The sequence below is a fragment of the Podarcis bocagei genome (genome assembly GCF_964188305.1).
Source record: "Podarcis bocagei genome assembly, chromosome: 14".
NCBI lineage: Eukaryota > Metazoa > Chordata > Lepidosauria > Squamata > Lacertidae > Podarcis > Podarcis bocagei.
Window position 1 is genome coordinate 5,072,940 of NC_138139.1, and position 24,828 is coordinate 5,097,767.

The 24,828-nt window shown below is 47.1% G+C and overlaps 1 protein-coding gene across 5 annotated transcripts in view; it reads left to right on the forward strand.

Moving 5' to 3' along the window:
• Nucleotides 1-22,103, forward strand: part of TLN2 (talin 2) — a 184,411-nt gene extending 162,308 nt beyond the window's left edge. For 4 of the 5 annotated variants that reach the window (XM_081170483.1, XM_081170481.1, XM_081170484.1 and 1 more), the window contains exons 48-57: nucleotides 53-169; nucleotides 1,447-1,632; nucleotides 2,655-2,762; nucleotides 6,749-6,854; nucleotides 7,593-7,717; nucleotides 13,964-14,089; nucleotides 14,695-14,757; nucleotides 15,811-15,993; nucleotides 17,236-17,361; nucleotides 18,154-22,103. In XM_081170483.1, the coding sequence (XP_081026609.1) occupies nucleotides 53-169; nucleotides 1,447-1,632; nucleotides 2,655-2,762; nucleotides 6,749-6,854; nucleotides 7,593-7,717; nucleotides 13,964-14,089; nucleotides 14,695-14,757; nucleotides 15,811-15,993; nucleotides 17,236-17,361; nucleotides 18,154-18,282 (1,269 nt within the window). In that variant the 3' untranslated portion in view covers nucleotides 18,283-22,103. The remainder of the gene's footprint in view (nucleotides 1-52; nucleotides 170-1,446; nucleotides 1,633-2,654; nucleotides 2,763-6,748; nucleotides 6,855-7,592; nucleotides 7,718-13,963; nucleotides 14,090-14,694; nucleotides 14,758-15,810; nucleotides 15,994-17,235; nucleotides 17,362-18,153) is intronic. The other variant, XM_081170485.1, reaches the window with a different exon arrangement.
• Nucleotides 22,104-24,828: the final 2,725 nt, after the last annotated feature.

Consider the following 24,828-nt stretch of genomic DNA (forward strand, 5'->3'; position numbering starts at 1 on the left):
TTGGCAAAGGCAGGATGGCCGCTTGAGCAGTTTCCTTCTCCTGACTTTCCAGGTAATGGTAACAAACGTCACATCACTACTGAAGACTGTGAAAGCCGTAGAAGATGAAGCTACGCGAGGGACAAGAGCGCTTGAGGCTACTATTGAGTACATCAAGCAAGAACTCACGGTAAAGGCTTTGTATAATGATGCTTGCAAAATCTCTAGAAGTAGCAAGCAAACTCTAGGTCCCCGACCCAATGCATTAAAAATAAATAAACCGAGGATTACTGCAGCTATTTTTCAGGGCAGCTCCTATTCTGTCCTCATACAGCACAGTTCAGCTTTTGTAAAATTTGCAGTGCAATGCTGTGCATGTCTACATTATAAAATATGTGCACCCCACCACCAGATTTAGTTCCAGGCAATTTACAAAATTAACATATCAATAACCATTTTTTAAGTAATAAAAACAACCAGCAAATTAAAGCAGTGTTCAGCACAATGTTAAAATGTTTAAACTACAATCCTAGAGCAGTTAATTGGAAGTAAGTCTCATTTAATTCATTGATACTTAACTTCTGAGCAGACATGCATAGGATTATGCTGTAAAATTGTTATGTCTGCATGTTTTTTGCTGTACTTAATTGCTGTTTTATTGTAACTAAATTTGTTTGTATGGCCATTCTCAATTCTAATTGAAAAGGCACCTACTCAGCAAAGGCTGCTTCAGAGGCTGTGATTTTATTTTTATTTTTAAATGAAGTCTGTGAGCAAGTCAACTCTAGCCAGCATTGTCAGTGATCAGGGATTATGAGAGCTGTAGTCCCTCAGCATCTGGGGTGCCACAGATTTCTCATCCCTGATATAATTCATTATGCAAAGTTGTTGGGGTGGAGGGAGGCATTAGCATTTCATTAAAGAAATACTGTAAATCTGGTTGCTACAGTGTGCAGACTGGCTTCCTTCTGTCCATAGAACTGGAGCCATCATCCTGTGGGTGGCAAGTAGACATAGTAGGCTGTCATTGGTCCATGTCTAATATTACTCTGATTTAGGAGTGGCTTTCTTCAGCCGCTGTACTTGAGATTCCCATCTTGGTACCTTATATGCTATCATGTCGGGGTGTACTGCTGAATGGATGTAGTGTTGGCCCTCTAACATTGGAGGAAGAGAAGACCCGCTTCTGGGAACCAGATTTAAGTGGGAGCAAAGAGCAGGGTGAAATAGACTGGTAATGAAGGAAGTGGCTGGTTCCTGTGTCCAAATGGAGGCATGTGTGGTTCTGTCCAAAGAATATCAGGAACACAAACCTCTTCGCTGGGAGATGATTTTGTTTGAGGTTGGGGGGGGGAGCAGCTGTTTTCCACTTAAATGCCTTGCTTTTTGACATTTTGGAGGCTGTTTCCACGCCAGAGTTTAACCCTTCCAAACCAAACGTGTTTGGGGCTGGGGGCTTGCTTGTAGGTGTTTCAGTCAAAAGATATTCCTGAAAAGAACTCATCACCTGAAGAATCGATCCGGATGACGAAAGGCATCACCATGGCGACAGCCAAAGCCGTAGCAGCTGGGAACTCATGCCGACAGGAGGACGTGATTGCCACAGCCAACCTGAGCCGCAAAGCTGTAGCTGACATGCTGACAGCTTGCAAGGTACAGACGCATCGCTGAGCTGGGTGGGAGCTTTGCTCTTCTCTTTGAACACCTCTCCCCCCCAAAATCCTGGTATTGGTATGTTGGTCTGGGTTGCCTGGGTTGATCTTTCTGGAAAATACCTGAATGAAAGGATGTTGTTCTTGCAAAACAGATTTGTATTTAAATAACCTTTAAATAAGTGAAAATAAGTTTTTGTTGCTTGTTGACCCATTTTGGTTGTTTTTTTACTGCTTTTAAGACTGAAAGTTGAAATGAGGTCATTGGTGAGATAGATCGATAGATAGATAGATAGATAGATAGATAGATAGATAGATAGATAGAGATATAACATTATTTTAATTTAGATTTTAATTTTTAATCTTAAATTTAATATTGCAACCAGGGAATTATAATGCTAACACTTTGTTACAGGATTATATTTAAGGATTGCAACAAAGCTTTCCACAGTGTTGTGAGACGTTAGTGTGTCGACTGCAGTGTGTAGCTGTGTCACACGAATGCTCCCCGCGCTCCTCCCGGGGCTGGAAAGGGGTTAGTTTAACCCCGGGTTTGCTAGTAAAACTGAATTACTGCGTTGCGAAATGATGCATGTCTGAAAAGTGTGTCACCAACATGAAAAGTTTGGAAATCTCTGGATTACAGCAAGATAACGTGTGAAAGGTGCTTTGAATACTCCAAAGTGCTACATAAATACTTAGTAGCAGTATTTTTAAATTATTTTAGTGGATGCTCTCTGCATGTGCCTACCTTGGGAACACTGACAACGTTCCTGTACATTGCTTCAAAAAACGGGGTTCTCTTTTTAATCTACCTGTCTATTGACTGTGCAATCTTATGCATGTCTACCCCAAGACAAGGTGACTATAGCCAGAGCTTTCCCTTTTCAAGTGCTGCTAGAGTGGTTATGTTTTCATATACCAGGTTTTCTTTTTAATTGTGTTGTCTTGTTAAATGAAGAATTTTAACATAGCATCCTCACTGCCTCTCTCTTGCCTAAGCATGTTCTTTTGCATCCTTAGCAAGCTTCGTACCACCACGACGTAAGCGAAGAAGTCCGGACAAGAGCTCTCCGCTACGGAACAGAGTGCACCCTGGGATACCTGGAACTGCTGGAACATGTTCTCATGGTAAGGGACAAGGGAAAAAACCCTCTATACCTCTGCCAAAGGACAGCAAAGGTATGTTGAGGCTAGTTTGTGATGACTGCTGTGGTTAGCATTGTGATTTCCTGAGTTGTTGTGAGAGGCAAAGGACCGGCATCTCTTGGTCAGAGGGTACCACCCTGGAAGGATTGTGTTCTTCCTCATCTTTGTACATTGTGCAGGGGAGCAAGTGGTAGAACATCTGCTTTGCATGCAGAAGGTTCTAGGTCCTCTTCATCTCCAGTTAAAATGGATCAGGTAACAGGTGACAGAAAAAGTCTCATATGCTGGGGAGCCACTGCCTGTCAGAGTGGGGGGAATGTTCTAAATTTGTTGTTTATTTATAAATTTGATTTATTAATTACCGTATTTTTCGCCCCATAAGACGCACTTTTTCCCCTCCAAAAATGAAGGGGAAATGTGCCTGCGTCTTATGGGGCGAATGCAGGCTTTCGCTGAAGCCTGGAGAGCGAGGGGGGTCGGTGCGTACCGACCCCTCTCGCTCTCCAGGCTTCAGGAAGCTCTGCGCAACCCTCGGGAGACCGGCTCCGAGGGTTGCGCAGAGCTGCCTGCAATCCCGGGACCAGCGCAGCTCTGCCCGGCCACCGGGAGCCTGGGGAGAAGCTCCGCCCCGCTCCCGGTGGCCCTGCAGAGCTGCCTGCGCTCCTGGGACCAGCGCAGCTCTGCCCGGCCGCCGGGGGAGAAGCTCCGCCCCGCTCCCGGTGGCCGTGCACAGCTGCCTGCGCTCCTGGGACCAGCGCAGCTCTGCCCGGCCACCGGGAGCCGGGGGAGAAGCTCCGCCCCGCTCCCGGTGGCCCTGCAGAGCTGCCTGCGCTCCTGGGACCAGCGCAGCTCTGCCCGGCCACCGGGAGCCGGGGGAGAAGCTCCGCCCCGCTCCCGGTGGCCCTGCAGAGCTGCCTGCGCTCCTGGGACCAGCGCAGCTCTGCCCGGCCACCGGGAGCCGGGGGAGAAGCTCCGCCCCGCTCCCGGTGGCCCTGCAGAGCTGCCTGCGCTCCTGGGACCAGCGCAGCTCTGCGCCGCCATCCCGAGCAGTGCGCTAAGTCCCGCCCTGCTCGGGATGGCGGCACAGATCTGCCTGCCGTCGCGGGACCGCAGGCAGGTCTACGCCGCCATCCCGAGCGGTGCGCTAAGTCCCGCCCCGCTCGGGATGGCGGCAGAGATCTGCCTGCCGTCGCGGGACCGCAGGCAGGTCTACGCCGCCATCCCGAGCGGTGCGCTAAGTCCCGCCCCGCTCGGGATGGCGGCAGAGATCTGCCTGCCGTCGCGGGACTGCAGGCAGGTCTACGCCGCCATCCCGAGCGGTGCGCTAAGTCCCGCCCCGCTCGGGATGGCGGCACAGAGCTGCCTGCCATCGCGGGACTGGTGCACTTCTCCCCATCGCCAGCCCCACAAGCTCGGGGGACAGCGGGGAGGCAGAGCGTGCCTTCCCACTGTTCCCCGACCTGGTTCTTCCAGCCCCGCACCTGGGGGGGAAATAAAATTTTTTTTCTTTATTTCCCCCCCCAAAAAACTAGGTGCGTCTTATGGGCCGGAGCGTCTTATGGGGCGCAAAATACGGTAACTTTGAAATATTTGTTTGCTGTCTTCCTGAATAAAATTCACTCAAGGTGAATTTTGAAAAACAAATTGAAACAGTAATAAAACAGATAAGTTACAAAAGCTTCCAGAAGAAATGGCCACAATATGAAAACCAGCAGCGCCAAATTATGGCAAATTTTAACAAGGCCATCAACCAGATAATGGTGTCACACAGGCCACTACCTTTTCTCTACCAGGACTTGAATGGCTGCATTTTGCACCTGGTAAAATGTCTAGACTGTCTCTAAGTAGTAGAGTGCACCACAGTAGTCAAGATTGGATGTGATGAGAATGGGCAACACCAACCCAAGCTGGTAAAATGCAATTCTAGCCATCAGTGATCTGACTCAGAGTAAGGGCAATTTCTATGCTCAAAGATATTTTTGGTACATGGGGAAGAAACTTCAAACAGTAGCACCATGTAGCAGCTAGTATGGGTGCAAGAAACCTTGTTAAAACAAACCCAGGCATTGTTCAGCAGCAGAGGGTTTAAGTTCCAGGACTGGCCCACACATTAGGCTCAGTGAGGCAGCCACCTGAGGCAGATTGGGGGCAGCTGGGAGGGGTTGCAGATCCGGGAGTGGACCATTCACCGCCTCCTGCATTTGTTGCCCATGCACTGCCTGGGAAGAGCAGGACCCTTCTGCCACCACCGTCTGCTGCTCTTCAGCCTCCTTTTTTATCCCCCGCTGCCTTCACTCCACGGCTTCCCCAAGCAACCTCCAGTAGCCTCAGGCAGTGGCAGAGGAGGAGCAGGCAGGGGCAGCAGAGGAGGCACAATTTTCCGGTTTGCCCCAAGTGGCAAAATGTATTGGGCCGGCCCTGATAGACTTGGTGAGTTGTCTGTGCCTGACTCCCACACTGCCATTCCCAGTGGCGCCCAGAATCTCCCAACTGAAGTGATCACATTGGCTTATCTCTTAGTAAGGTCACCTCTGCCATTCCCCCTCCCTGAACATTGTGGTCTTCCATTGACACTCTAACTCTGAGCAATACAGGGTGTGGGTTCCAAAAAGCTGCATCTAAGTAATTTGTGAGTCCAATCACGCCAGTGAATTGCCAGAAGCTCCCTCTTGGCCATTAAGCTGTCTGAATAGAAACGTCTACATTGTCCACACAATGATGAGCACAGGCGGACCATGTATTTTGTATTTTGCTTTACATGTATTGTAAAGCTTCTTGTTAAATTGAATTAATGGGCATGTGTTGGAATAGAGATATAGCAGAAACAAAAGGCACAGTTGTGTTATCACCTGTCGCTAACAAGGCAAACAGTGTGAGAAGAATGAAACCTTTTAAATATCATTACAGGAACCTACTCAGCAGAATCATTTATATTCAGGAGCTTGATTGCTCAAAAGGGATTTGCTAGATATTTTTAAAGCCAGCCTTCAATAATTTCCCTTTCTGCCTCAGCACTGGGACATAACCAAAAACTGATTTGGACCTTAAGGATACGAATGCATTTTATGAGATTGCTGTTGCTCAGTTCGCATATAACTTGGTTGGTTTCACCAAAGCGTGGTTTTCTTCGAATATCCCAATTCAGTACAATAGACTAACCATGGTTCGTTTTCTGGCATCAAATTGCAATGACCTACAAACCATATCTCACTTTAACAATGGCTTGACATTATGTCCAGACCCAGCTTAGCCATGGCTTGTTTCACCACACCACCCCAGACTCTCACGAAGCTACAGAGGCACAAGGCAAGAACCGTTTGGAAATGAACTAAGCTTTGGAGAAACGAAGCCCAGGTTGTTTGCTTATCTCTGACATAATTTATGGTTTGTTGACAAAACTCTGGTTAGAATGAATCGTGGCTTAGAGTTATGCCATTGAATTATACCTAAGGCCCGGTTAATTATAGGGTGAGAGAAGCATCGTACATTCCAAACTAGCAATGAGTTCCCTTGCCAGTTTAGGAGGTGAGGGCTGGGCAAGCCTTTGCCCAGAATACCAGGATCCCCAGGTTGTGGGTCTACTCATTCACTCTCAACAACCTTACTTGCTGTTGTATCAAGAGGAGGTTGGACCCCCTTCCTTATGAGGAGAGGTTAAAACATATGGAGCTTTTTATTTTAGAGGAAAATACAACTAAGTGGATCTTCTTTGATAGAATCTCCATTTGAAATAATTAGGAACTGCTCGAGGAAGGGTTGCCCTCACTCTGTATTGACACTGAAGTAGCAATGCTTCTATGGACCCTGATTGGCTGGGCTCAAGTACCCAGGAAGGAGGACTTGTTTTGCAAAAGAAAGAGCGATGGTGCCTAAGCAGCTGCTGTTTGGCTAGCAAACAAAGATTGAACATCTACAGACTTCTGGCACAGAACTAAAATGTTAGTCTCCACTCTAATTTGCACCTCCAGATTCTCCAGAAGCCCACCCCAGAACTGAAGCATCAGTTGGCTGCCTTGTCAAAGAGGGTTGCTAGTGCTGTCACAGAGCTCATACAGTCAGCCGAAGCAATGAAAGGTGAGTTTGGCTGCTCTGCTGTCATAACATGCAAATGATCTCACCTTCTGGGCTCAGAGATGGGAATCTACTGTCAGCCACATTCATTTCACTGGGCCTTATAAGCACAGGGGTTAATAAGAAGTATGGCTGCAAGGCTTAGTCTCTTAGATTAATGACTTTTGATAGGCTGCTCTGATAGGCTGAGGGTGGGGTTTTTTTCAATTAACAGAAGAATAAAATGTGGCAACTATGAGCAGCATTTTAGAAGAACTCTTTCTCTCGCTGTCTGTCTATCTCTATCACACACACACACACACACACACACAGGAGGAGGGGTGTAGATGGCACTTGCCAGGACAACCAAATGCATCATCTAAAAGCAACAAATGTGTGTGTCTGCTTCAAAATTATTCTTTTTAATTAATCAAGTTTATGTGATTCTTCTATATTTAGTACTGAAAATGCATAAAGGTGATAAAAAGTTTGCATACAATTCAACTCAGCCTCATACAATTAATCAACTAATATTTCTTTAACCAGGAGACACACAGCATAGATACTTACAGCGTGATCCAAACCCCTAATAAGCCGGAGGGGGGTTGGAGGGGGTGGAGATGTCCCTCCTGACTCCACCTTTTCCTTTTTACTTCTGACATCATGTTTGGGGCATGGTGGCAGGAGCCATGGTCTGTTCCAGCTGCAGCTGCTACAGCAACTGGTGTGATGGTTCTTCTCTTTTAAAAAAACTCCATGCAGGCACCGAATGGGTGGATCCAGAGGACCCCACAGTCATTGCCGAGACAGAGTTGCTGGGAGCTGCTGCATCGATTGAAGCTGCTGCAAAGAAGTTGGAGCAGCTAAAGCCAAGAGCCAAGCCTAAGGTGAGCAAGAGACAGGGCAAGCTCACTTCACACTAATTATTATTATTATTATTATTATTATTATTATTATTATTATTATTATTATTTATTATTATTATTTGTACCCAGCCCATCTGGCTGGGTCTCCCCAGCCACTCTGGGCGGTTTCCAACAAAGATTAAAAATACATTAAAATGTCACATATTAAAAACTTCCCTAAACAAGGCTGCCTTCAGATGTCTTCTAAATGTCAGGTAGTTGTTTATCTCTTTGACATCTGATGGGAGGGTGTTCCACAGGGCGGGTGCCACCACCGAGAAGGCCCTCTGCCTGGTTCCCTGTAACTTGGCTTCTCACAGTGAGGGAACCGCCAGAAGGCCCTCAGCGCTAGACCTCAGTGTCCAGACAGAATGATGGAGGTGGAGACGCTCCTTCAGGTATACTGGACGGAGGCCGTTTAGGGCTTTAAAGGTCAGCACCAACACTTTGAATTGTGCTCGGAAATGTACTGGGAGCCAATGTAGGTCTTTCAGGACCGGTGTTATATGGTCTCAGCGGCTGCTCCCAGTCACCACTCTCCCTGCCGCATTCTGGATTAGTGGTAGTTTCTGGGTCACCTTCAAAGGTAGCCCCACATTGCAGTGCATTGCAATAGTGCATTGCAGTAGTCCAAGCGGGAGATAACTAGAGCATGCACCACTCTGGCAAGATAGTCAGGTGGGGTCTCAACCTGCGTACCAGATGGAGCTGGTAGACAGCTGCCCTGGATACAGAAGGTGGGGTCTGGAGTAGGGTCGCATCAGAAGATCTTAAGCACGAGGGTGACTCCCTTTTTTTGCATCTCCTCAAAACTCCCCTAGCAAGGTTGGTCCTTCTTGTGGTCCAGGGCTCTAGAGAATTATTCTGTCCTGGAAATATATCAAGAAAATGAGGCCCCTCCAGAAGGAAAAATTATCCTCACAATATTATCAGCAAAGGCTTAAAATAACGAAGAGATTTGAGGGACAAAGTTTCCAATTTTGCATAGAACATTTTAAGGGGGGACATTTGGCAAAACCCAAGAGGAGTGGCCAGGAAGGATTTCCTGGTGATCAGAGGCAGGTGCCCCAGGCCTCGCTAAATACATTGTGTAAAAATATCAGGTGAAAGGCATGCTGGTTTGAAAGGGATGATTTCCACATCACAGACTCCTCACTGCAGAAGTATAGGATATTCTATACTCTATATTGAGTGTTGAGTGTATTGAGTCAACACTCAATATAGAGTATAGAATATCCTATACTTCTGCAGTGAGGAGTCTGTGGTGTGGAAATCATCCCTTTCAAACCAACATGCCTTTCACCTGATATGCCAGCAAATTTGGAAAACTCAGCGCAGAGGATTGGAGAAGATCAGTCTACATCCCAATCCCAAAGAAGGGAAGTGCCAAAGAATGCTCCAACTACCGCACAATTGCACTCATTTCACACGCTAGCAAGGTTATGCTTAAAATTCTACAAGGCAGGCTTAAGCAGTATGTGGACTGAGAACTCCCAGAAGTGCAAGCTGGATTTAGAAGAGGCAGAGGAACCAGAGACCAAATTGCAAACATGCGCTGGATTATGGAGAAAGCTAGAGAGTTCCAGAAAGACATCTACTTCTGCTTCATTGACTACGCAAAAGCCTTTGACTGTGTCGACCACAGCAAACTATGGCAAGTTCTTAAAGAAATGGGAGTGCCTGATCACCTCATCTGTCTCCTGAGAAATCTCTATGTGAGACAAGAAGCTACAGTTAGAACTGGATATGGAACAACTGATTGGTTCAAAATTGGGAAAGGAGTACGGCAAGGCTGTATATTGTCTCCCTGCTTATTTAACTTATATGCAGAATTCATCATGCGAAAGGCTGGGCTGGATGAATCCCAAACCGGAATTAAGATCGCCGGAAGAAATATCAACAACCTCAGATATGCAGATGACACAACCTTAATGGCAGAAAGTGAGGAGGAATTAAAGAATATTTTAATGAGGGTGAAAGAGGAGAGTGCAAAATATGGTCTGAAGCTCAACATCAAAAAAACGAAGATCATGGCCACTGGTCCCATCACCTCCTGGCAAATAGAAGGGGAAGAAATGGAGGCAGTGAGAGATTTTACTTTCTTGGGCTCCATGATCACTGCAGATGGTGACAGCAGTCACGAAATTAAAAGATGCCTGCTCCTTGGGAGAAAGGCGATGGCAAACCTAGACAGCATCTTAAAAAGCAGAGACATTACCTTACCAACAAAGGTACGTATAGTTAAAGCCATGGTTTTCCCAGTAGTGATGTATGGAAGTGAGAGCTGGACCATAAAGAAGGCTGATCGCCAAAGAATTGATGCTTTTGAATTATGGTGCTGGAGGAGACTCTTGAGAGTCCCATGGACTGCAAGATGATCAAGCGTATCCATTCTTAAGGAAATCAGCCCTGAGTGCTCATTGGAAGAACAGGTCGTGAAGCTGAGGCTCCAAGACTTTGGCCACCTCATGAGAAGAGAAGACTCCCTGGAAAAGACCCTGATGTTGGGAAAGATGGAGGGCACAAGGAGAAGGGGACGACAGAGGACGAGATGGTTGGACAGTGTTCTTGGAGCTACAAACATGAGTCTGACCAAACTGCGGGAGGCAGTGGAAGACAGGAGTGCCTGGCGTGCTCTGGTCCATGGGGTCACGAAGAGTCGGACACGACTAAATGACTAAACAACAACAACATACTCTATATTGCACTTCGTGTTGTGCACAAAGTCTGCATCACAGCAGATCGCCACCTCCATTGAATGTCAAAGCATTTTGCGCAGCAAGGTTGAGAGGTGGGGAGGCGGTGTAGGGCTGCTGCATTGCCTGTTGGTGCTACGATACGATTCTTCATTTATCAAGATGCTTCCTGACATGAAAGTCTTATAAGAAGTTATTCATGTTGAGTAAATGAAATCAGTTTGTCTCTGCTTTCTGTTCTGCAATAGGGATATAAATGGCTTTCCACAATTTCTGCTAGGATGCAGGTAGAGGGCAGTGATGCTCTGCTCAGGCGATGGGCTGCCCCCCCCCCTTCAGACCGCCTTCCCGCAAGCACGCAGCCTGCTGCCCCTGAGGTTCCCATCTAGCCTGCTGGCTTCAGTATTTGAAGGAGGAGGACCATGTTTGAGGAAGGGCAGGGAAGGTTTTATCGAGATCTAGCCCCCCTGTGGCTTCCTGCTGTTGAGTCTAATCCGTATTTCAAGCTGAGTCCAAACCTGGATGCCTTTTTTCTGCAGGACTCTGTGTGATATGTTTGATATATTAGGTTGTTATTTAGTCCAACTATATATCAAACATTCCTACAGTGTCCCGCTCTGTCTCCGGGGACTTTTTAGATGAGAGATATATAAATATATAGAAAACCTAGCAGGAGGCAAAACGGAGTTTGCAAAGAGGCTTGTTAAAGGTTTAGAAGAACTGCCTGCCGCTTCTGCTGCTTCTTTCGATCTGGTTCAGAGGACACATGCAGTGGAGAAAACCAAGCTCCCTCTTTCAAGCATCGTGGGAAGATGGCGGACTTGGAACTCCCTGCCACTTGACATGGTGGTAGCGGTGGCCTCTGTAGTATAGTTGGTTTTGTAAAATAAACCAAAAGAATAAGAAAAACTGTGGTGGAGGGGTAGGCCCTTTTACGGCTTAACAGCTGTGACTCCCTGCTGGAACCCCCACATACAGAGGCAGTAGACCCCTGAGTGTCGCCTCCTGGGAGAACTAAGAAGGGAAATCCATCACTTACTTGCCTTGCTTGGAAGCATCTGGGGGTGCATGGCAGATCATGGCCAGGCAGCTGATACTGGTACCTTTGGTCTGGCCCAGCCAAACAGATCTTAATATGACTTCGCTCTTGAGCTACATGTAATGGGCAGCAAACTTACAGATAACAGGGGTGACTTAACAGAGCTGAACTCAGCCTTCTCTGTGTGCTAATCTCTGTTGAACCTATATTCAAATATGAGCTCCCATGCATTGCAAAAAAATAATGATGGCGGTTTGTCTATTGCAGGGCAGGGGGGACCATTTTAGAATCCTGAGACTCTCTGCCACCTTCCTTATGAAAGTTAATCCTCAACCTCGAGTGACTGTTTCACAGAGGAAGTTTTTTGGGGGGAAAGATAGTATAAGTGTTTAAAAGATCCCTTCCCTGCAATTCAAACAAAAAAACAAAACGGAGACAGAAAGATGGTCTGACATAATATCTTTTCATTTCCCATTATTTCAGAGTCTGTATAGTAAAAGCCAAATTAATTCCCCCACGTTTGTGATTGTTTCAGCTTGGGGGGGGGGATTTTTCAAACCATGTCCTTGTATCAGTAGCTCTTGGCCAGAGGCAACTCTTACCACTGATGATTCTTTCCCTCTCTCCCCCCTCTTTTAATTACGCCCGCTATCCCTCAAGTCCCGCACCGTCCCATCCAAGGGGTCTTCCTTCCTGCCCTCTTTGGCCTTCTGCCCTTTCAGGTCCTGCTTCCTTCTTTCCGGGGCCTTTTGCCTTCCCAGCCTCTCTGCACCACATATGGAAGGAACCTGGTCTCCCTCCAAACATTGTTGGACTCCCATCATTCCTGACCATGAGCCATGACAGATGGGGCTGGTACATCAACAAACCATAGGCAGGGCCAACCATACCATTACGTAGAGTGACATAGCTGCCTCAAGCAGCAGTTGCTGAGGTGCATGGAGCAGACAGAACTCTGCACCCCCTGCCATGTGCCTTGCACCCCATGAACAAGCCTGCTGTCCTTGGTTGCTGGTTGCTGTCCTTGGGTGCAGTGGAGGAAGCTGTGCCAAGTGCTGAAGTGAGATTCAGCAGCCAGTCTGGTTGGCTTGGTGTGTAGTGGTGTAGTGGTTAAGAGCGGTAGTCTCATAATCTGGGGAACCGGGTTCGCGTCTCCACTCCTCCACATGCAGCTGCTGGGTGACCTTGGGCTAGTCACACTTCATTGAAGTCTCTCAGCCTCACTCGCCTCACAGAGTGTTTGCTGTGGGGGAGGAAGGGAAAGGAGAATGTTAGCCGCTTTGAGACTCCTTCGAGTAGTGATAAAGTGGGATATCAAATCCAAACTCTTCTTCTTCTTCTTCTTCTGGAATAAATTTGCCCTCTGCAGCAGAACGACTTGGGCCAGTCCACTCTGAACGACCCACAGGTTCCTCATGCCCTGCTCCAGAGCTGCACCACCCAAAGCCTGGCAGGAGCTTCACCACCCAACACCATCAAATCACTTGCTGCAATAGTCATCAGTAGATGTCAGACCGCCCTTTAACCCAAGCATTTGGAGATGTGTTTCTGGACCTTTTTTAAAAAACAACAACACACCCATATTCTGGTATGTGGTAGTATTGCTGTTGGACTTGGATCAGGCTGTGGCCCCATAGAGCATCCCAACCCCCCACCTGAACACCAGCACCTTACAGGCTACATGCTGGTAGCTTATCCTACTAGGTAAAGGGGTAAGGGACCCCTGACCGTTAGGTCCAGTCATGACCGACTCTGGGGTTGCGGCGCTCATCTCGCTTTATTGGCTGAGGGAGCTGGCATACAGCTTCCGGGTCATGTGGCCAGCATGACTAAGCCGCTTCTGGCAAACCAGAGCAGCACACGGAAACGCCATTTACCTTCCCGCCAGAGTTGTACCTATTTATCTATTTGCACTTCGACATGCTTTCAAACTGCTAGGTTGGCAGGAGCAGGGACCGAGCAACGGGAGCTCAGCCCGTCACGGGGATTTGAACTGCCAGCCTTCTGATCGACAAGTCCTAGGCTCTGTGCTTTAACCCACAGCGCCACCCGCGCCCCTTGCTTATCCTACTAGTGGTGTCCATTCACACCTAAGTAACATGGTGAGAACATGACCTCTGGCATGGGATGCCTTTTGAGCATGATCCCTGCCCTAGACCTGGGGCACATGTCACCACTGGACTAACCAAGCAGCAAATCAGCAGAAATATGCCTGCCACATTTCTTTCAAATGAAGCCAGTATTTTGCTTAATCCTCCTCTCTTATTGCATTCTTCTTCTGGCACAGGAAGACCGAGAGAGCCTTGTGTGGAATGTGCCTTTTCCTGCTCCTTTATTATTATTTTAATGGTATCATAGAATAGAGCTATAGAGTTGGAAGGGTCTCGAAGCGTCATCTGGTCCAACCCCCCTAGTTGAGCATTCATCAGGCAAGGGCAAAACTGCTGAAATTTCAAGAGAACTGTAGGTGACAGTCTCCTCTTCTGGTTACAGCAGGCGGACGAGACCCTGGATTTTGAAGAGCAGATCCTTGAAGCAGCTAAATCCATTGCAGCCGCCACCAGCGCGCTTGTCAAGTCCGCATCTGCAGCTCAGAGGGAGCTGGTTGCCCAGGGCAAGGTTAGTGAGCAAGACTCTCCCATGAAAATGTAAGTCACCACTTTAACTATGAGACGACACATCGGCTGGTGGAGTTCAGGGAACAGATGCCAGGACAGCTGTGCTGGAGTAACGTCCCATCATCTGCCTGCCTCCCGATACAGTTCAGATGCAGCATAGCTTGCCGTCTCTCATTTCTTGCAGCTTTACACACTAATGCAGCAGCCCTTATGGTCCCTGCAGCCATGAGACAATTGCGTTGTGCCCCAAGGTGCCTTGTAGTGTCTCGTGGTATAACTTTTAACTGCCATCAGGTGGATCTGGGGGAGCCTTTCTTGTGGCGAAAAGCACCAAGAGCTCCTGAGCAGATTTCCAGGTGCATTTTGGTTTAGCCTCCCAGTCCCACCTGAGGGCAAGTTCAGCTGCAGCCCGTAATGCTGCCCAGCCGTTTGTCAATGGCAGCTGCTGCTCCTGTACCCTGTCCCATTTCCCCCAGATGTTGATGCAAGGCCCAAAGCCATCTAAATGTTTTATGAAACATTGCTTTCATGCGATCAAGCCCACCACATAAGTCATTAATAACTAATTATTCCTGCTAACTTATTTTGTCTGAACTGTGTTTCTAGGTTGGCGCCATCCCTGCCAATGCAGCTGATGATGGACAGTGGTCTCAGGGACTTATTTCCGCCGTGAGTTAGTCCAGATTTTTCTCCTTCCACCTTTTCAAAGGTAGCCACCACCTGCTCTCTGCTGGCCTGATCAGATCCGCCCAACCCCCTCTTGCTCTGCAGTTGGGACAGAAGCATTGCAGGCCCTCATATTTTGCAGGCTCAGGCCCTCATGTTTCCTGCTGAAGCAGAGGGTAGGGGACTGGATGCAGCCTACCAAGCCTCCCTGGGACTCCCTCATGGGCCATGGCCCTTGCTACCCCTGCTTTGGGGGCCCTTGAGCCCTTTTGCCTGGCTGGATTGTGCCCTTTTTTATTTTCATAGAGTCATCTTGTCCAACTCCCTGCAATGCAAGAATCTCAGCACATGGTTCCCCATCCAATTCGAAACCATGCCGGGCCCTGCTTAGCTTTTCTGGTGTGCTACCTGTTATTTATTGTATAAATATCTGACCTTTTCCAGAAAGGAGCTCAAGGTGATGTACATGGTTCTCCACACCCTGTTCCATCCTCACAGCAGCCCACTGAGAGCAGCCCACTAGGCTAGGGCCTGGGCTGAGGGGCAGTTGTGGCAAAGTGGGGATTTGAAATGGTCCACCCCCTTACCGACTACACCCCACTGGCTCTCTTGAACTGTGATAATGCTTCTTGCTTCTGTGGATGGAGATAAGGGTGGGTGGCTGTGAAACCTTTGTAAACTGCCTGGACTTGTTTTTACAATCAAGCGGGATATAAATTTTAGGGGGGGGGGGTTGAAATATGAAATAGAAACCTCTGGATTTTGTTTGACTGGGGTGCAGCATACTGTATAAAGGCAGAGAGAGAGACACACTTTTTGCCTCTCTCCCCTGCCCACCCTTCTCTATAGACCTTGAGGTCCTGGAATCAGACAGGGTCTCACTGGGAGGTCAAGGGAAGCAGAAGACCAGAAGATGGATTTTGCTGCTGGACATGATTCCAGCACAGATCCTGGCATTTTAGATTTTCTTTCATCTGACCCCGCCTGAGCCTAGTGGACCATTGGCCTGACCCAGCAATAAAGCCAGGCCTGATATTCTGTTCTTGCCCTTTCCAGGCCCGAATGGTGGCAGCTGCTACCAGCAACCTCTGTGAAGCGGCCAATGCTTCAGTCCAAGGCCACGCCAGCGAGGAGAAACTGATCTCCTCTGCCAAGCAAGTGGCAGCGTCCACAGCACAGTTGCTGGTGGCTTGTAAAGTGAAAGCAGATCAGGACTCAGAGGCCATGAGGAGGCTGCAGGTAAGGAAGGTTGCGTGGCTCAAATCTCTCACCTTTTGCGAAAGCCGCTTAGCTTGATGCAGGAGGTCAGGTTTGGTATCCTCACCAGGCCTTGCATTGATTCAGCACAACAGCCTTGCAATGTAGGTCAGTATTGTTACCTCCATCTTGCAGGGTTGGGGAGCCTAGGGCCTGGTTTAGCCTACCACACCTACCTGCCCCTTTTTGACATCACACATGGGGGAGGTAGAGATACAACTTAGATAGGTCAGCCTGCAGAAGGCAGGATTGAACTCCCTGTCCATCAGCTGATCCATGGGGAGTTCGGTCCTGCTTGGTCACTACCTTCCCCCAAATTTAGATGGGTTGGGGAGACCGCTGCCCCTAACAAATCAGCTCACATCATTTTGACATCAGATGATTGATAGGTAGGTGGTCCTGTCCACTTGTGGAAGTAGATAGGACCACCCACCTGTCAATCATCTGATTTCATAATGATGGCACTCAAAAGTTGAGGTGAGATAAAGATCTAACCCACAGGGCCAAAAAGGTTCCCACCGATTGCCTAAGGCCAACCAGCAAGTTCATGGCTGGAGTGATGCCTGAATAAGGGAGCTACCACCTCACTCTTTGAGTTGTACTACATTATGTCCTCTAATGGTAGTTCCGAATGCTCCTCTAAAGCTTGCTATAAGTGGCAATGGCCTCGCTGCAAAAGTTCATTAAATGAACTGGATGCTTTGTGGCATTAATGGTCAGCAGGCTCAAGGGCAATGTCCTGGTGGGATCAAGATAGAGACTATTTTTCATGTGGAACTCCAGTGGGTTTATTTGCTATTCCTTTCTGAGCTCAGTTTTCGGTCCTCATTCTTATCCGTAAAGGCAGAAATGGCTTAGGATCTGGTTACCAACTTTCATATAGTGCCCCTGCCTGGTTTTAGAGTTGAAAGGGTGCAGAGATAAGGCTCCAAAGATGACCTGAAGAGACGGTGCAGGAGTATGAGACCCTTCAGGACCAGCCCCCGCCCCAAAAGCTTAGAGCTGCCTTCCCCAAGCTGGTGCCTTTCAGGTGTTGCTGCACTTTCATCTGCCCCAGCCAGCAGGGATGGTGGGAGTCCAAAAACATCTGAAGCATGTCAGGTGGGAGAAGGTTGACTTACACCAGGTGTGCGGGACCTTTGGCCCTCCAGATGTTGCTGAAATGCAACTGTCATCATCCCTGGCCATTGATACTGCTAACCTCTTTATCTTCTCCTTCTGTAGGCTGCAGGGAATGCTGTCAAACGTGCATCAGATAATCTGGTCAGGGCAGCCCAGAAGGCGGCGTTTGGTAAGGCTGACGATGACGATGTTGTGGTGAAAACCAAGTTTGTGGGAGGCATTGCACAGGTCAGTAATAATCTTTCACCTGTCCGTCATTTTCATCTTTTCTCTCCTGTTGAGACCGTGTTGAGAAGAGTCCATATAATACAGTAGGTTATGTGACGGCAAAAGTAGATAACCTAAGGATCAGGGGCTGAATGTGTCCCACTGGGCCTGGTCACTGCCTGGGTGGAGGACCTCATGCCTGCCTGCCACCTTGGGTTCTATGAAAAACGAGACTCTGAATGGCATTGAAAGTAAATGAGACTCTGCATGACATTCTGAAATCTGTTGAGTTTCAGTTCCCTGCATGTGCAGAGCGATTGCAATCAGCTTAAACGTATAGTATGATCACATCTAACACAAATATAACTTGTGCAAGTCCAACTTTGCACGATTGAAGGCCATCCAATTGAAATTGCAGGAATTAAATGCCTGCAAGGTTTTCCTGGTGTGAAAGGAGCTTTAAGTTCTCTGCCTTGCTTACCATGCAAGTCCCTCTCAGCACACCAGCTCTGGAAGCCTGGGGGTGGTTGTGTGAGCTCTTGGGGGATCTCAGATGGCCCCATGAGATCTCATGAGAGCATCCCAGACCTGGTGCGCTGTGTGGGGCCTTGCCCAGTAAGCAAAGCAAAGAGCGCAAGAGGTCTTTTTGCACCACATTTTCCAGCTTTGGAGTCCATTGCTTTGATGTACACACGTTTTCAGATATATGTGGAACCCATGGAACTGAACCCCTGGGTAAGATCTGATCGTACTGTATTTTATTTATGTCATCATTTATTTCTGTGGCACCATCACTGTCCTTTATTCTTCTAGATCATCGCAGCGCAGGAGGAGATGCTGAAGAAGGAGCGGGAGCTGGAAGAGGCGAGGAAAAAGCTAGCCCAGATTCGTCAGCAGCAATACAAATTTCTCCCTACTGAACTGCGGGAAGATGAAGGCTAACTTTTCCCTGGTGGTTTTGCTTGAAAGAAACCTGAACTGAAGGGGTAGAAGATGAAGAAACTACCAGGCACTTCCTGAAATAGGTTTTGGGGCAGGAGAGAAGCAGAGGGGGGGCTGTTGTTTCTCGACTCTTCAGCTACGGTGCGCTGGTCAACCTACTGATGGTACAGTGTTATGCTCTCCCCCCCCACCCTGCCCTTATTTGCTGTATCTCAGGAGAGAGAGCCTCACTTTTTTACACAAGGGGTTATAAAGTCAGTATTATATCATAATCAGAAGTTTTGATCTATTTATTATTCTCTTTGACTAGCGTTAAGGACTTTGGTATTATAATATGTAGGAAGACGGTGTTTAGAAGTCCATGATTCAAATAAGCTATCCAAATGAAACTGCTGGTGGGTTTTCTTCTTTTTCTTCTTCCTCTTTCTTTCTTTCTTTCTTTTTCTTGTGCCCTCTTTCCTTCCAAGACTGAGGCAGCAGCCATGTCCCAGAGAAACCAGACATTTGAATGTGTTGGCTTCATGGAGGGAAAGTATTTGTCCTCTCCAGTGTCATATAGGGCTGGTTCGCTCTAAATGTCGGGGGAACTTTCTCGGTAACTGTTTGCACTAGAAGTATCAATACTGGCACATTGCCACGCATCACCCCATTCTTTGTACAGTGGTTTTTTTCCTTTGGGGGGGTGGATTCAGGTTTCTAGCCCACAAGGAATTAGAATAGTTATCCTTTTGGGGGGAATAAAGTAACCCAAGAAAGACAAACCGGCGTGCATTTTTTAAAAAGTGCAGAGTAGCAGGTTCATGAAGGAAAATGCCTTTTTGTTTAAGTATACCTCTTGCTTGAATCAGCCTTTGCTAACCTGTGGCCCTCTGGATGTTTGAGACTACAATTCCCATCAGCCCTGGCCAGTACCAGCCTGTTAATACAAAACACATCTCAACCTTAAACTCAACAGCTTTTCTCTCTCATTTTAGTGAAGAACTGGCTTATATTATGAATTTGTGCTGGAGCATCGCTAGATGTGACCCATGAGGTGTGATATCAGAGAGGATGCTACCTAGCAGACCACTGCCCCACCTTGCCCCCAAGCAGCCATATGGGTTTTCTGGGGTTTGTGCTACCACCTGAGTCCATGAGGACCAGTGGCATGTACTTCCATTTATCCTTTTTCTGTGGAATCTCTCCTAGCCACTGCCCCCTCCCCCATACTTTTACAAATGTTACATTTTGCAGGGGAAATCAAAAGCTGCTTTTATCAACTGTGAAGAAAAATATCTGGAAATTTAACGGCTGGCCAGTAAAACAGTATTTTTCTGGGAGATGATCGTTGTGTTGCTATCCAAGGAACAGCATTCTAGAAAAAATAAACTTAAGAAAATGCTGTTTCAAAGGTATTGCAATGCTCTTCACCCGATGCAGCATAAATCCTCAGACAAGATACCATTACAATGTTACGTTTCTCATACAAACATACTTTGCCACATAACTGAAAATGGGGAAACTAAACTGGAGGTTGTGAATCATCATAATTATCTATCATGCTCAGACTGTGGCAGAAGTTTTCAGAACAAGCCTCCCAGTCTACTGGCTGGAAAAGAATTTCCTTCCCAAGCCCTCTTGAATGCCATGAAATTAGCTCACCTGCTCCAAATTGCACCAACCAGGCTTCCTGGCTTAGTTACACTTTTTGCGGAAATAATGCTCTCCGAACGCAGTTGAAATCTAGTGCAAGCGTTGGGCGCCAGGTGTGATATGCAAAGCTCCAGCGGAAGCCTTGCCTGCCTGTGGTGGGATGCAGGCTGGGGCTGAAGACATGGGGCTTGTGTTGCCTGGTTCACAGAAAGCTCTGGAAGAAATGGTAGAGCTGCCTGTGGACAGGATTATTTCAGACAGCAGGTGGGAAGTTGTGGGTAGGTGTCAGCCCCATGAAGACTGTCGCTGACTAAGCAGGAAGAAAGCTAAATGGGGGCTCTTCTTCCCTACCCTAAAAAATGGCTTTCCAAATTCAGAGAAGTGAGTGGTGGTTTTCTTTTTCTTTTTTCCTTAATATAGACTATTCCTCCAAATGCAGCCTGATGAGCCCATCAGAGCATCTTTATCATCTTATCACTCTCTTGGAAATGGGTGCGTCATGTTTCATTTATTGTTCCCCAAGGGCTGGCCAAATGACTGTGGAACAGGCAGGAAATTGATTTGTTGGTGGTGGAATGCAAAAGAGGGCCTGATGTCACCTTCCAAATCCGCAGTCTACTTCAGGCCTTGACAGGATTCTAGTTGCCAACAACTTGCTGTAAGGCTAGGCTATAATTTATGGTACAATTTTAGCCTCTCCTTAGGAAATGTCATTGTGCCAGCAGTTGTTTTTTTAAAGACTTTGTCTCGTCTCTGATGCTGAAGCATTTTAAGGTCTGTCAGACTGCAGAATCCTTGGCAAATATAGAAAACTTTAGCAAAGTTTGGGGTACTGGCAGATTTGGACCCCTCTTTGAGGGAGGTCTCACTGTCAGTCTCTGAAGGCTTTGTACAGGGCAATGTATTTTAAAACGTTATTGAAAGTCTTCAACAGATTGAGTGCATTTCATAATTCGTTCTGTGAGATTAATTCCTTTCCATAATTTATTCCATTTCTCCAAATCATGGAGGAGGGTCCAAGAACTCTGTGGAACATCATTGTTACACTCCCAGCCACTGAGAAGTTTATTCAGCTGCCCTCACCTCCTCTGCAGCTTCTGATGTTTCAGCAAACATGTTCCATACACTCCCAAGAATATTTTCTCAGGGCTGAAAACTTGCTTTTCTTAACAATTGAAAGCTGAGGCTCTCAGAATGCTGTTCATTTGCCCCTGCGTGTTTAAAATTTGAGATGCAACCACTCAAAATGCAATGTTTGGAGTGGGGGGAGTTGTTTTGACTTCAGCTTGCAAAAAGCATGTTTATGAAAGTGAGCAGAACCAGCACAAGGCATTTGTGGCCTGTGGGAAGAAAACGCCCATTTCCCTCCATGCAGGGAGGGCAAAGAATCAGGCAGGTCGCCTGCACAAGCCCCACTGAAATGAAGGGGAGGCTTCAGAAAGGCTTGCACAGGAGGAGAGCATCTGTGTTGCTGTGCACAGAGGACCCTTTTGGGTCTCTGCCTCCAGCCCCCAAATGCCTTGGACCAAGCATAAAGCAAAGAGGTGACCTTGACACCAAGAGTTTTAACATCCTTGGATTTTATCACCTGCAGCGGTAACAAGAAAGCGAAGCAGACTTGGAAAATGTTCCACTAAAGAAGGGTGGTGTCCATTTTCACCCCATCACCTGATCTCCTAGCATGGCTCTTATTGGGCAGTTAAATCCCCCCCCCCAAAGTGCTCTAAGAATCTCTAAAGAGTTGCTAAACTGGCAAACGCCTGTTTAGCAACTGAGCATCTTTCCATGAGGAACCGCCATTGCCTTTAACGTCTCCCCAAGTCCTCCCCTGCCTCCAGTAAATGACCCAAATCCAAGCCTCCCCCCTGCTCCCTTTGGAAGAGTGTTAAATTTCTCATTTGCAAACAATTGTGATTCAGGACTTGCTTGTCAGCCTAGTTTCTGTTCTTCAACAAAACCACTATTGACATTGCCAAACTCTGAATGTTGGTGTGAGCACCGAAGAACTTCTGAATGATTCAGACACTTGTGTGGTGACAGAGACGATGTGCTCCTGTTTGCAAGGTCGCCTGCGCAAGGAAAAGCACGAGAGGAGCACACACTCCGTCTTGATGTTACACTGTATGTACACTATTTATCTGGCCCACAAAACTGTTTTGTATTTACCATAAATAAAACTTTTGATGGCACAGGCTCTCTTTTTTTTTTAGACATACATCTGTACTCTCACCAGCTGCTGCCTAGCAAGTCTGTCCCAAACCTGGGAAAGAAAGATATCTTAGTCAACTAGCACTGGGCTCTTCCAGGCAACCTCTTCATTGAGACTTCATGCTGATCTGTGTGCATGGAGGTGGTTTATTCTTTTTTAAAAATGTATACAGGTGTCTGGCATTTTAGGCACATCCAGTTGACGTGCAACCACAACACGGGTCCTTTTGGATGCAGAAGAGGGGGGGGGCTATGCCTGCTCCACAGACACACACTTTGACGTGGAGCGCAACCCCTGCAGAAACGGGGTTGCCTGTATACCACAATGCTATCTTTAAAATTATAAAGCTACAATAAACACCATGTAAAAACATTTAAAACAAGACATCAATTAACCATTTGGAATGTATTCTTAAATGCCTGAATAGGCAGGTTTTCAGCCCGTGATTAAATGAAGTATCAAGTGGTAATTGTCCCATGGTTTCCAGTGCATTTCCCTGCCTCATTCCTTACTCATTCCACAAGTCCTGCCATCAGAATTGAGGCAAGAGAGTGCTTGGAGAGAGCTGTGCCCATCTGTGCTGCTCTCAGCCATGTGTCTCAGGGCTGCTTTCATAGCTGAGCAACTCTGCTTTGAATTCTTGCCCTATGCTGTGTAATTTGAATGATCTTGTAAGCCTTAAACAGTGTTGCACACACCTCAGTCTCTGAGAAGCAAGAGACTCCAGGGAGGTTTGTACATACCCAGGGTTCAGTTTCCTTGGAATGAAGGCCAATGCAGACTGTGGTGTCCTTAGAATACATGGTTTTATTTACACATGTATACATCCTGAGCATAGCATGGAAGGGTTACAGCAGTAACCCCAACAGATCTTGCCTCACCACAGCTTGCGGTGTGGGGGGGTGTTCCCACACAAGCAAGATGAGCCTCTGTGTCTCCAAGGTGATAGGGCATCCAGCCAGGTGAGATGAGGAAATTCCTTTTGTCCCTTGGGCAACCGGACTAGTTCTTTGGATATATAAATGGAAGTACTTAACTGGCCAGCTCAGGCCATTATTTTACAAAGAAACTAACCTGACCAGTTCAACAGGTTTTCTCTTGTAGTTTCTAAGCTCATATACACAGAATCATGGGTTTAGAATGCACCTACAAGTATCATCCAGACTGATTCCCGCCCCCCGCAATTTATGTTTTGAATACACAAGAGTACTGTGCTAAGTATGGTTAGATGCTTGAGCAGGGAAGCTTGGACATCCCATCACAGAAATGTCCAGCGGCACTATTCAGTTTTTTTGGTGCAGTTACTGAAGACAGATTCCATCCCTTCTTTTATTTTTTAATAACAGTATTACAAAATTAAGTGGCAGGAAATGGTCTACAATAATATGGTTTTGGATTCTCATCTGTAAAGGAAAGCCAAAGCAAACTATGGTTGGGACTACAAGCTACTCATTAGCTTGCTTGGAGTCTATAATGAAACATGCGGGTTTTGTTTCTCCAAAATTTGGCAGCAAAATGTTAACATCTGCAGAAAATAGGGCAGAGGCACATAGGGCTCAAAAAATCAGCTGAGGCCAAACACACTGGGAATCTGGTAAGTGCTGTTTATTTCAAGACCATATGGGCTTTAGAGGCAAATCCAGAAATCTTAGATGTGAGACAGAGTTCAACTCTAGAACCTTTCTGCAAACTTAGACCTGGAAAGGGGGGGGGGATCTCCCTTTCCTCCTATATCCCAATCTTTATCTTCTCACATACAGTACATGCTCAAACCATCCTACTTACCAGGGGTGGGCCAAACACAGGGAAGCTTCCTTATACTGAATCAGACCATTGGTCTGTCCAGGTCAATACTGTCCAAACTTGCTTGCAGCAGCTCTCCAGGATTTGCAACCTGGGTCTCTCCCAGCCCTACCTGGAGATGCTCCTGGAATCTTCTGCATGCCAAGCCACTGTTCTCCAGCAACTGGTGCTCAGAGGTGCACTACCACTGATAATGGAGGTTAACAGGTAATATAGCCGTTGTCACCACTAGTGGCCTCCATGAATTTCTCTCACCCCTTCTTATAGCTGCCCAGGTTGGTGACCATCATCATACCATGTGGTACCAAATTCCACAGTTTGTTTATGTGTTGTGAGAAGAGGTGCATCCTTTGCTCATTCTACAAAGGGGGACTGTTTGATAATTCTCTTGCACAGCCTGTCTCTGATCTTATGCACCATGCAAAGTGGATAGGTGATCTATTTGTTTTTTAAAGCCACCTTGCCTGACAAAACAGGATTAAATGGAATCTGAGGGAATCTGAGAGGAGGCAGATTCCACACATAGATTGCTCAGAACCTGAACAGCTGAGCAGTTCAATAAAAACAATTCATTACCAGCTGGTCCCTCAAAGGATGCAGGAATTCAGAACATGTTTGGTATTCCTTTTGGCTCACTGAGGGGTGACATTCCTTAAATGCATGTTAGCATCTGCTGCCCTCCAGGTTTTCGTTCTTCGAAAGAAGCTTTTTGTCTCTGACACATGCTCCCACTTTGTTGGTCTACTTGCCCATATTCCCCCTCTTTAAAGAAAGTGTGAGAGTACAGCGAGGGCTGCGACTGTGTTTGTGTCCTGCTGGTGGCATCTGGGTGGCCACTGTGGAGAATATACTTCGATGGGGATTTGGACTGATCCAATAGCCAGGCTCTGCTGACATTCAAG